At 52.2% G+C, this 12,313-nt stretch overlaps 1 protein-coding gene across 3 annotated transcripts; it reads right to left on the bottom strand.

Annotated features, from left to right (window-relative positions):
* Positions 1–145: 145 nt before the first annotated feature.
* Positions 146–6,291, bottom strand: GTF2H4 (general transcription factor IIH subunit 4; the record flags this gene model as incomplete). 3 transcript variants are annotated; one of them, XM_080710465.1, is made up of 13 exons in its annotated part: positions 146–318; positions 1,087–1,165; positions 1,318–1,365; positions 2,207–2,337; positions 2,537–2,669; positions 2,864–2,947; positions 3,120–3,188; positions 3,299–3,410; positions 3,607–3,695; positions 3,784–3,880; positions 4,128–4,259; positions 5,005–5,109; positions 6,152–6,291. In XM_080710465.1, the coding sequence occupies 13 exons, from the start codon at positions 6,289–6,291 to the stop codon at positions 146–148; spliced, it is 1,392 nt and encodes a 463-aa protein (XP_080566591.1). The 3 variants fall into 3 exon arrangements, with proteins under 3 accessions (XP_080566591.1, XP_080566592.1, XP_080566593.1); XM_080710466.1 differs by lacking the exon at positions 3,120–3,188; XM_080710467.1 differs by lacking the exon at positions 5,005–5,109.
* Between the last annotated feature and the right edge of the window lie 6,022 nt (positions 6,292–12,313).

Here is a 12,313-nt window from a genome sequence, read left to right as displayed (position 1 = left end):
CTGCGCGACGGCCGAGGAGCGGGGCTGCGATGGAGACGCCGCGCGGGGACCCGGCGCCGCTTAGCTCACTTCAACAACTTTATTAGACAAGAGAAGTCCCGGTGTGTACATAAAAACCCTGAGATGTGGCCGCCCGCCCGGCCCCTCAGGAGCTGTGCTTCTGCCGCTTCCAGAAGCGCTTCACGTCGCTGTGCCCGGCCGGCGTCACCACCATGAGCCGCTTGGCCGCGTTCTCGAACACCAGCACGCCCAGCTCCCGCGCGTGCGCCAGCAGCAGCTCGAAGTCCACTTGCGACAGGAACTGGTTGTACAGGACGCCTGCGGGCGGGCGAGGGGGCTGCGGCCGGCCGTCTCCGCAGCCAGCCTTACAGCCTTGGGTTTTGTTTTATACTGGCAATTGAACCCAGGGGAATTCTACCTTTAGGCTACAACCCCAGCCGCCGTCTCATATTTTGTTTTGAAACAGAGTCCCGCTGAGAACCTGAAATCCTCCTGCCTCAGCCTCTCAAGTACTGGGATTACAGTTCTGTGCCACCATGCCCCGGCTATCCCTACCACAATTTTATTTATTTATTTATTTATTTTATTTTTTGCGGGCCTGGGGATGGGACGCAGAGGCTTTTGACCTCCGAGCCACACCCCCTGCCCTATTTTTATTCTTTATTTTGAAACAGGGTCTCACTAAGTTGCCCAAGGCTAAGTAGCTGTGGCTGTCGGCGAACCGCGATCCTCCGGTTTCAGCCTCCCGAACGCTGGGATTACAGGCATACGCCACCACGCCCGGCTCCTACCATAATTTTAAATACTAATTCTCAATGTTTGTCTGCTTAGTAGCTTAAAACTAGTGTGCCCTGGTTATATTCAGAAAATCAGTATAATAAGAAAACCTCCGAATGCTAACCAAACCCAGGGAAATGACTAAATTATCTCTCACTGATTTGGGACAAATTCTGGCCACCCACTCACCCACAAAAGGTTGTCAGCTTTTCCCTCCCCTTCCATGTAGTGCACACAAATAAATGAAATGCACACAAAATTCAGTTCAAGATGGAGTTGCCTCTAGCCAGTGACCAAGACTTCACTCACCCTCCGTGAACCGGAGTCTGTCCCTTTCCAGCTCCCACAGGCGAATCTGGTCTGTGATGGTCGGGGGCAGCACCGGGGTCTGCGGGTGCAAGGGTGGGCTGTGGGATCCAGGAAGACTGCCCAGACAGTCGGGTTGTCCACACCTTCCCCAGGCCCTGGTCCCCCTTTCTCTTTCCCATCATCCCATCACCAGGGGCTACAGGCCTCCGCCATCTTGGTACCTGTCCATACCTGCTTGAGCATCACAGGATGAGCCCTTGTCCTAAGAAAATGTATTATCTAGGAAGACAGATGAGAAATGGGATGAGGGCTAAGGCAAGAAGGCAGGAAGCGTCAGCGGTCACCTCACGTCAGGACAGCAACCATGCACCTGCCATGCTTCTGCTGTGACCTCAGCCCAGCCCTGCTCAGCTGTCATCCAAGTTGCTGCCCCCACCAGTCATGTCTGCTCTCCCTTCTCTGGCACATTTGCTCTTTCTGTAGTCTTATTTTGGGTTTCTTCCTTGAAAATAGCAGCAGCTACTATATTTTGATTTCTTACTCCTCTGAAGTAAAGCTTTATCTCTATTTTGTATGAGAGTGTGCGTGTGTGTGTGTACACTGAGGATTGAATCCAGGGCTATTCTACCTCTGAGCTATACCCGCAGCTCTATTTTTTATTTTGAAACAGGGTCTTACTAACTTAGCAGAGGGCCTAGGTTGCTGTGGCTGGGCACAAACCTGCGATCCTGTCTCAAGGCCTAGTACTAGGATTATGGACGCAGCCACCAGGACCAGCCAAATGCTTTACCTCGGGCTTCCAGGGAATCCCCCCAACAACCCTGCAAGCTAAGAACCATATGAGGAAACTGAGACTCACAGAAGTAAAGCAACTAACCCCAATTTACACAAGAAGTGCTGAGGACCAGACACAAATGCAGAGCTATACCTCCTTTTTCTGTTTCTTCCCTTCAAGACTGCCTGTTACCATACCAAACACCTTGGTGTCTCCTGGTGCCTGGTGCTCACAGACAACTTAGCACCACTCTGCTGACAACCTGAGGCTCGCTTCTGTAATGGGACCACCCTGCACACAGGCCACACGACCCATCTTCCCACCTCCACCTCTCCGCACGGGTACCTGCTGGGCCGTGATGCCACTGGCGATTGCCTGCTGCACGCTCTCCCGGGTCACCTGTGCCACCACCATGTTGGGGAAGCGGTACAGCATCTCAGAGAAGAGGGCGATGAGGGCAATCTGCAGCTCCGACTCTGCCCAGGGACCAGAAGAGAGGCTGAGGAAGCTCCCCCGTACCAAGGCCCTTTGAACCCTTCCCTCCAGTGTGAAGGGAGATGTCAGAGACCTTTACAAACCACCAGTAAAGGTAGCCATAAAGCACTCCCTCCTGCCTCCTTCCCCATCCCACGCCTGCGCCCATCCTGCTCTCCTGGGGCCTCCGGCCAGCCTCACCAGTGTAAGCGTACAGTCGGTAGTTGGTTTCCACGACAATGAAGCCTGGCTGATGCACAGTGCCCCCGGCTCCAGAGACACCTGAAGAGAGATTGATGGCCAGCCGCGTGGGGTAGTAACGCCGAGACTTCCTCTGGGAAGGACAGAGGGAAACACAAATGCCTTCTCTTAGGCGCCTCTGCCCTCCATCTTCCTGCCTGGGACACCAAGCAGGAATGCCAAGCCTCAGCTTCCTCCCCCAGGGACCTGTGTACTCAGTCCTGGCAACTGTTCCCGCTCCTGCCTAGACCCCACTTCCCTAGAAACCATGCAGAGGGGTGCTCATACCTTCCTCTGGAAAACAAGCCCAAACTCACGCAGATGTTGCAGGAAGTTCAACAGAGAATCACTCATACCTTCCACCGAATAGTCCTGGGGAAGGGGTGGCCAGGGTGGCTGTGAACATGTCCCTTCCGCCCTCGCCGAGCCCGTACACCCATTCACTCTTCCCCTTCTCTTGCCAATCTGTGTTCATTTTCTTCTTAGCACTCTGCTGCCTCAAAACCTGACTTCCTTCCCCTCTTCCTCCCTTGCCCCTGCTTACCTTGCCCAGAGTAGAAAAGCTAAGCTGGAATAGGAAGGAGAGAATCTCCACCAGGTCCATGCCCCGGCTCTGGGGAGAGAAGGGAGCGGGAGTGGAGAAGGGGGACCAGGAAGAGCCTGCGGGCAGTCCTCTCGGTGGGACCTGAGACGGCGGGGCGACGGCGGGGCCCCGCGCCTCACCTGGACTATCTGCAGATACTGCAGCATAAAGTACCAGAGCTGCGCAGACGTGTCCAGCAACAGGAACTGGAAGCCAGCGGACGTGATGCAGGGCGGCTCTCCGGGCTCAGTACTGCAGGTCAAGAGGGACGATGGAGACTTGCAAAGGAAGCCGCCATCCCACCCATCCGCCCCTGCGGCTCCTGGTAGCCCTGGCTGGACTCCATTCAGCCAACTCTCTCTGATCCCGACTCTCCTGGACACCCAGTCTATCGGGCGGGGACCCGAGGAGACGCAGAGCAGGGAGCCGCGCGCCTGGGCCGCCTCACCTCTTCATGAGTCCGGCCTGGCTGAGGAGCTGAGCCAAGTCCTGGCTGACGGCTGCGCTGGGAGAGCCCACCATGAAGTGTAAGACCACCTAGAAACGGAAGGGAACAGGAGACCGAGGCATCCAGGGCTGCAGAGAGCAGGCGCGGCAGAGGTGCACACAGAGGCCACGTGCTTACCTCCCATCGCTCTTCCGCGTATTTGTCCAGCGAAGGGACATCGCGAGCATGCTTGTCCGGTCCCAGCTGACTTGTGTCATCAGACCAGGCCTTCCCCCTACGGCAGGAAAGGCCGAGAGTAAGGAGCTCTGTCCCTTCCCTGTTGCCCCCCACCCTTCCCATCTGTAACCCATGGGCCATGAGTGGGGGACATTTCCTGTATCAACAGCCACATCTGATCCAACTTATTCCTGAAGGAATTCCCGAAGGTCCCAGGGTGCCAAGATGGTTCTTCGGAGGCTCCCCTCCAGCCCAGTAACTAGCAGGTCCCCAGCCTGGTTTAGGAAGAGATGGGAGTGACATACCCACCCAGAAGGGCAATGCGGAGGTTCTGGCGAAAGATGGGGTTAAGGATGAAGCCCTGGAGACCGCCAGGGAGCAGCTGAGTGTGCCAGATGCGGAGGCCGCTCAGCAGCCCTGTGCTCTCCTCCTGAGCCCTGGAACAGAAACGAAGGGGAAGCAGGGTGTCTAAGAGGAAAAGAAGGAAGCCCATGTCTAAGAGGAAAAGAAGGAAGCCCGTGGAGGCCTGCATCTCTGCCTTTCCTGAACTGGTGAGCCTTGTAGCACTGTTCCGTAGGGCAAGACTGTGCCCTCTTAAATGTCTCTACCACAAGAGCCTTGTACAGACATCACAACTCTCCAAGAGGAAAAATGTAGTATGCATTAGTTTCCCAAACTTTAGTTGCAAATTTTGTACATTAATATTTTGTATGTTAATATTACATCAGTATTTCCTGGAAGGGGTACAGCTCAGTGGTAGAGACAGGCTCTGTATGTACCACAAGGGCTGGGTTCAATCCCCAGCACCGCCCCACCGAAAAAGCCAGGTGTGGTGGTGCACGCAAGTAATCATGGAAGGCTGAGACAGGAGGATCACGGGTTCAGGGTGCAGCAATTTAGTTGGACCCTCAGTGACCTAGCAAGACCCTGTTTCAAAATAAGAAATATATGAAATAGGGCTGGGAGTGTGGCTCAAAGGTAGAATGCCTCTGGGTTCAATCCCTAGTACCACACACACACACACACACACACACACACACACACACACACCAAGTTTTATCTATCTTCTTTGGAAAACAGATATAGATATCTATCTTCCTGGAAATGTTCCAAGAAACATCAGTTTGAGAAATCTAGAGGTTGAAAAATGAGTATCTGGCTGAAAATGTAGTAGGAACTCACTTGCTGAATTCCTTCTTCACCCACAGGGCTACGGCAGCTTGTGGCAAAGGCTGCTCCAGAAAGAGCATCCGCATTACCCAGTTCTTAGCCAAAGGTGGGAGCTCCCTGTGGGAGTAGAGTTCAAATGTTAATATCATAAGTTACCTCACAGCCAGATATGGTGGCACACGCTTGTAATTCCAGTACCTAGGGGGCTGAGACAGGAGGATCACAGGTTCACAGCCAGCCTCAGCAACTTAGGCCCTCTGCAACTTAGTGAGACCCTGTTTCAAACTAAAAAATAAAATAGGGCTGGATGTGTAGTTCAGAGGTAGAAATGCCCCTAGGTTCAATCTCCAGTAGCGCGCGCACACACACACGCGCGCACACACACACACACACACACAGAGCAACAATTTTTAAAAAGAAGTTAGCCAAGTGTGGTGGTGCACACCTGTAACCCCAGCATTCGGGAGAGTGAGACCGGAGGATCACAGTTCACAGACAGCCTCAGCTACTTAGTGAGGCCCTCCACAACTGAGATCCTGTTTCAAAATAAAGAATAATCTAGGGCAGGGGATGTAGCTCAGAGGACAAATTCCCCTGGGTTCCATCCCCAGACCAACAAAAAAAAAAAAAAAAAAAATAGGGCTGAGGGTGTAGCTCGGAGGTAGAATGCCCTGGGTTCCAGCCCCAGTACCCCCCCCAAAAAAAAAAAAAAAAAGTTGCCTCGTAGCCAGGTGTGGTGGAACATACTTGTAAACCCAGGAATTGGGAGGCTGAGACAGGAAGAATCACAGGTTTGCGGCCAGCCTCAACTACTTAGTGAAACCCTGTTTCAAAAAAAAAAAAAGAGGGGGTCTGGGGGTGTAGCTCAGAGGTAGAATGCCCCTGGGTTCAATCTCCAGTACCACACACACAAAAGAAGTTGCCTCATACCTGCACCTCTGGCCTCAACTGCCCTTTAAACATCTTACCTCACTCCCACACCTTTATCAGTCCCGCTGCCTTCAGCAAGCTCCATCTCTTAGTCTACCACGCTTTGGAATTATCTCCAACACCCTCTATGCCACTGGGCTGCCAAGCTTCTACCAATGATAGCCGATTCCAACCTGCAGGTCCGTGACATTTCCCCACCACAGTCCCTGATAAGGAGGAGGCGTCTCACCTAAAGACGGCCAGACAAGTGGCAGGGTGCCCATAGAGCCGGTCCAGTACCCCAGGGCTCAGGCTACCCAAGAACTCCTGTAGATTCCGGCATTGTAGGTGCACTCGGTTCAGCCCGCCCCTCGCAGGGGCGCTCTCCATCGCCTGAGATGCAAGGGTTAGAAGTACACACCATGATCATGGCAGTGTCACCCCAGGTCTTTCTCATTCGGACTCCAGGTCCGTCAGCCCCACAATAACCCCGACTTTTCTGTGGTTTCCTCTCCGGGTCACTCATTATTTCTCCAGAACCTCACAACTTTCCTTCCCTCCAGTTCTGCCCTCAACGCCAGTCTTCTCTCAGTTCCCAAATGTCAGAATTAATCTCCTCGTCCTCTACTTGAGCAATCACTGTGATTCAAAGACTTGGCTTATCGTTAGCGGGGCGGGGACAAAGGCATGTCTGTGAAGCCACCACTCCTCCTGGTCCATCGGTCTACAATTCCCACGCTGTCCTTCCAATCGTCTCTCAGCGCACCCTGCTAGACCTGGCAGTCAGCCCCTCTCTTCTCCCACATCTGAGCCCAACTCCGTCCTGTCCCTCCCCCAGTCGGTTTCCCGGGTGTCGCTGAGCCCACGCCGCCCGCCCTCCTCGCCCTCACGCCGCTCTCATCCCTCCCTCCTCAGCCCATCACCACCCCGGCTCGAGCCCCTCGCGCACCCCGAGTCTCGAGCCGACGCTTAATCGGGACCGATGTCTCTCATTGGCTCCCGAAGATAGAGAAAATGATGGTGAGAAATGCAAGAAAGAAAGAGGGGCACGCGAAGAATTTCACAGTCAGAAGCCCAGAGTGGAGAAGCCAGCAGAGAAGGAAGGAAAGGAATGGAAGAGTTGGGAGGATGAGAACTGGCGCTGCACTCGCCCGCCGCGAGGCACGCTGGGAATTGGAGTCCCATGCTCGCCCACGCTAGGGCCGGCCGATGAGCTTCGGACTACAACTCCCGAAGGGCATCGCGAAGGGGGCGGGGCGAGAGGAGCCGCTTTTAATTTAGACGGCTGGGAATGGCAGGGGGCGGGCCATTTCGTTCCGCCGAGCTCTCTGCCCACGCAGCTAACGGCGGGTCCCGCCCGCCTGCGCTTGAGGGCGGTCCAGGGAGTAGGAGCTCCGGGAGGGCTTCCAGGAGGAGGCTCGCTAACGCGTCTTGGAGTTAAGCGTTAGGCTTAGAAACTGCAAAACTGGGTTCCTTGAATTCAGTGGTGCCCCATAAGATTGGGAAAGTGCACACCGCACAGCATTTTCACAAGTATTAACACGACCAAGCGCACCTTACTACTTACTAAGTACTCAATAGGTCTTAATTTCTGCATACACCCTCTATGTGGTTAGAAGACTCTTATACAGGTTTGTTTAGTTTTTACTTTCTGGTTACTGAGGAATAAACCAGGGCACTTTTCTACTATAAATCTCTGACCTACCCGTCCACCCATCCCACTTTTTTTTAAATATTGAAAGTGCCTCACTAAATTGACCAGGTCTGCCTCGAGTTTGCCAGCCCCAGTAGCCAGGATTATAGGTGTCTGCCCTACTTGATACAGGTTTTTCAAGAAACTAATTGTTGCTAAACGTGGTGGCACATACCTGTAATCTCAGTACTTGGGAGGCAGAAACAAGAAGATTACAGGTTTAAAGTCAGCTTCAGCAACTTACTAAGACCCTTGGCAACTTAACACAACCCAGTTTAAAAGGAAAGAATAAAAGAATTGAAGGTGTTGGGCTTGGTGGCGCACGCTTGTAATCCCCGCACTTGGGAGGCTGAGACAGGAGGATCGCACAGGTTCGAAGCCAGCCTCAGCTACTTAGTGAGGCTCTCGGCAACTTAGTGAGACCCTGTTTCCAAATAAAGTAGGTCTGGGAGTATAGCCTAGCCTGGAGGTAGAAAAGCCCCTGGGTTCGACCTCCAGTACCACCAAAATAAAAAGGATGGAAAGTTTGTCAACTTCACTTATAATGAAGAGAAAATAGATTAAAGGAACTAAATAGCTGTGTGGTGGCACAAACCTGTAATCCCAGTACTTGGGAGGCTAAGACAGGAGGGGTGCAGGTTTGAGGCCAGCCTTAGCCACTTAGCAAGACCTTCAGCAACCTAGTGAGAGCTTACCTCAAAAAATAATAGTATCTAGGTGTTGTGGTGCCCACCTGTAATCCTAGCACTTGGGAGACTGAAATAGGAGCATCGCAGGTTCAAAGCCAGCCTCAGTAATTTAGTAAGGCCATCTGCAATTTAGACCCTGTTTTAATATTTTAAAAATAGACCTGAAAATTATTTTATTTATTTATTTATTTATTTATTTATTTATTTGGTGGTACTGGGGTTCCTGGAAGCCCTTCTACCTCCGGGCTACACTCCCAGACCTATTTTTTATACTTTTTTATTTGGAAACAGGGTCTCTTAAGCCAGCGCGCGCGGCTGGCTTCGAACCTGCGCGATCCTCCTGTCTCCGCCTCCCCAGCGCGGGGATGACAAGCGTGCCCACCACGCCCGGCTGAAAATATTTTAAAAATAGACCTGGGGGTGTGTGGCTTCGACTTTAAATGACCCTGGGTTCCATCCCTAGTACCACATACAAAATAATAAATGATAATGATAATAATAATAATAATAATAATAATAATAATAATAATGTAATGGGGATATAGCTTGGAGGTAGAATGCCATCCACTCAATATCAAATACCAAAAAAAGAAAAAGAAGGAAAGAAATTAAGCAAACTATGAAACAATTGTTAGCAAACAAGAAACAGAAATTCAAGGCTTGGCTCCTTAGGTGCGGGAACACACTTAGATACTTGCTGAAGGTCGCTATAGGCATGCCTTTTTTTTTTTTTTTTTTTTTCCTGTACTAGAGAATGGAACTCAGGAGCATTCTACCAAGGAGCTACACCCCCAGTCTTTTTAATTTTTGTATCGAAACAGGGTCTGGCTGGGTTGCTGAGCTGCTGAGGCTGTCCTTGAACCTGCGATCCTGTCAGCCTCCCCAGCACTGGGATTGCAGGCACGCGCCACCACGCCCGTCAGATGTATGTGTTTCTAAAGATCTCTGTGTTTTCAGGGCCAAAAACAAACGAGAGAAGCAGGAGAAGGGGGTGTGGCCACCTCGGGGACAACCGTCGGGGTCCAGGCGAGAGGAGGCCTTGTGTGCTGGGGTCAGCGGAGGTGGACAGAAGCGACAAGTTCCAGGGAGGCTGGGAAGACAAAGCACGTTTGTGCCAGAGCGGACATGGCAGGTGGGAAAAGGGAGAAGGGCCATCGGCCACCTGGAGTCAGGACTGTGGGGAGGAGCAGGTTTGGACTTGCTGAGCATGACATTAGCCTGAGGCCCAGAGCTTAAAACAGTCTGAGCAGCCTAAACGGTGGTGCACGCCGGTAATCACAGTACTTGGGAGGCTGAGACAGGAGGATCGCAGGTTGGGGGACGGTCTCAGCAAGCAGTGAGACTCTCATCAACCTAGTAAGACCTTGTTTTATTTATTTATTATTTATTTATTTATTTATTTTGTGGTACTGGGGTTAAACCCAGGGGCATTCTACCTCCAAGCTATATCCCTATCCCTTTTTTTTTTTCTTATTCCTTATTTTTGAGATGGTCTCACTGAGTTGTGGAGGGCCTCACTAGGTAACTGAGGCTGTCTGCAAACTAAGATCCTCCTGTCTCAGCCTCCCAAGTACTGGGATTACAAGCATGCACCACCATGCCCGGCTAAGACCTTGTTCTAAAATAATAAAAAAATAAAATTGGGCTGCGGGTGTAATTCTGAGGTAGAATGTCCTTAGGTTCAACCCCCACCAACCCCCCTCCACACACACACACACACACACACACACACACACACAGCCTAGGCTTGGAGACTTGGGAGCCACCGGCTCGCTGCTGTGGCTTCTGCCGCTTGCTTATTATTCCTTTTTTTTTTTTTTTTGTGGTACTGGGGTTCCTGGAAGCCCTTCTACCTCCGGGCTACACTCCCACGGGCTACACTCCCAGACCTATTTTTAACTTTTTTTATGTGGAAACAGGGTCTCTTAAGCCAGCGCGGCTGGCTTCGAACCTGCGTGATCCTCCTGTCTCTGCCTCCCAAGCGCGGGGATGCCAAGCGTGCGCCACCGCGCCCGGCTCTTTATTCCAGTTCTGGCCTCTGAGCTCTGACCCATCACTGCCCATCTTAAATTAGGGTGCACAGCGGTCTGCCCACAGCGGGATGGTTGGATCTCTGACCTGGACCCTGAGAGGCTGTTAATTCAGCCTTGGATTCAATTATCTTTATTGCGCCCTCGTTATCCATTTGCCTCTTTTGTGAGCACCACCGGCCAAAACCCAGGGGGCCTTATTTCACATGAACTGCTGTTGCCACGACGGCTCTGCCTCCTTCAGTTCCTGCAGCCACGTGTGTTTTGTTGGGGATTGAACCCAGGGGCTTTCTACCTCCGAGTCAGCACAGGTTACTGAGGCTCACTTCAACCTGCCATCCTCCTCGCCCGGCCTCCCCAGTCCTGGGATTACGGGTGTGCGTCACCACGCCCGGTGCTTTCAGACCCAAATCCTAACTTCTTGTTCTGTGATTTCTTAGCAGTTGCGGCTCCTCTTTCTGAGCCTCTGAGATCACTGAGGCCCACCACGGCCTGGCTTCTGTCCAAACAGCTCACACTTACAGGCTCATTTGCACACTCGAGAAGCCTAATCCCGGGGCGCCCCCCTGGGCCCCCTGGACCTTGGGGATGGGGTCCTAGAGTTTGAGCAAGAAAAAGCAACTTAACAATACTGTTTCAAAATAAAAAATAGAAGCCGGCCGTGGCGGCGCACACTTGTAATCCCTGCGCTTGGGAGGCTGAGACAGGAGGATCGCACGGGTTTGAAGCCAGCCTCAGCTACTTGGTGAGGCTCTCAGCAACTTAGTGAGACCCTGTTTCCAAATAAAACATAAAATGGGTCTGGGAGTATAGCCCGGAGCTAGAAAGCCTCTGGGTTCCACCCCCAGTAACACACACACACACACAAAAAAAAAAGTAGAAAAGGGCTGGGTGTGCAGCTGAGGTAGAATATCCCTGGGTTCAATTTCCAGTAACGCACACACAAACACGCACGCACACACACACACATACAACTGTATTCGAGGAAGAATCTACTGAGGTTTCCAAACTGCCAGAGAGGCTCATGGCACACACACACAAAAAAAGGCTCAGAATCCCTGGACTGAGTGAGCTCCCCTCGGGCCTCCTGCAGTGTAGACAAGGCTCATACACTCCTGCAACCTCCGGAGGTCCTGCTGGCAAGGGCCTGGATTATATGGAAACAGCACAGTGCTGAGCCAAGCAGGCAGCAGACAACAGACTGGCGAGAGGGGAAAGAGAAAGAAGGGAACTGGAGCAGGGCGTGGGGGCGGTGCCTGTAATCCCAGCATTCGGGAGGCTGAGATCGCGGCTCGCAGACAGCCTCAGCTACTACTTAGTGAGGCCCTCTGCAACTCAGTGAAACCCTGTTTCAAAATAAAAACTAAGCGTGGTAGCGCACACTTATAATCCAAGTGCTTGGGAGGCTGACACAGGAGGATCGCACAGGTTCAAAGTCAGCCTCAGCTACTTAGTGAGGCTCTCAGCGACTTAGTGAGACCCTGTTTCCAAATAAAATACAAAATAGGTCTGGGAGTATAGCCTGGAGGTAGAAGGCCCCTGGGTTCCACCCCCAGTAACCCCCCCAACCACACAAACAAAGACTAAAATTAGCCGGGGGCGTGGTGGCGCAGGCTTGTAATCCCAGCATTTGGAGGCTGAGACCTGGTTTGCGGCCAACCTCAGCTACTTAGTGAGGCCCTCTGAAACTTAGTGAGATCCTGTTTCAAAATAAAGAATAAAAAATAGGGCAGGGGGTGTAGCTCGGAGGTTGAATGCCCCTGGGTTCCATCCCCAGACCCAAAAAAAAAAAAAGAAGGAAGGAAGGGAGGGAGGGAGGGAGGGAGAGAGGGAACTGTGATCCCAGTGTTTGGGAGGCCGAGACAGGAGGATGGTGAGTTCAAGGCCAGCCTCAGCAAGCTGCTGAGACTGTTTCAAAACAGAAAATAAAAAGGGCTGGGGGTGAAGCTTGGAGGTAGAATGCCTCTGGATTTAACTCCTAATACTATGAAAAAAAATGG

This window comes from Muscardinus avellanarius, assembly GCF_963383645.1.
Source record: "Muscardinus avellanarius genome assembly, chromosome: 14".
In the NCBI taxonomy this organism is placed as follows: Eukaryota; Metazoa; Chordata; class Mammalia; order Rodentia; family Gliridae; genus Muscardinus; species Muscardinus avellanarius.
Note: the sequence above shows the minus strand (reverse complement) of the source record. Positions and strands in the feature narration are given on the sequence as shown.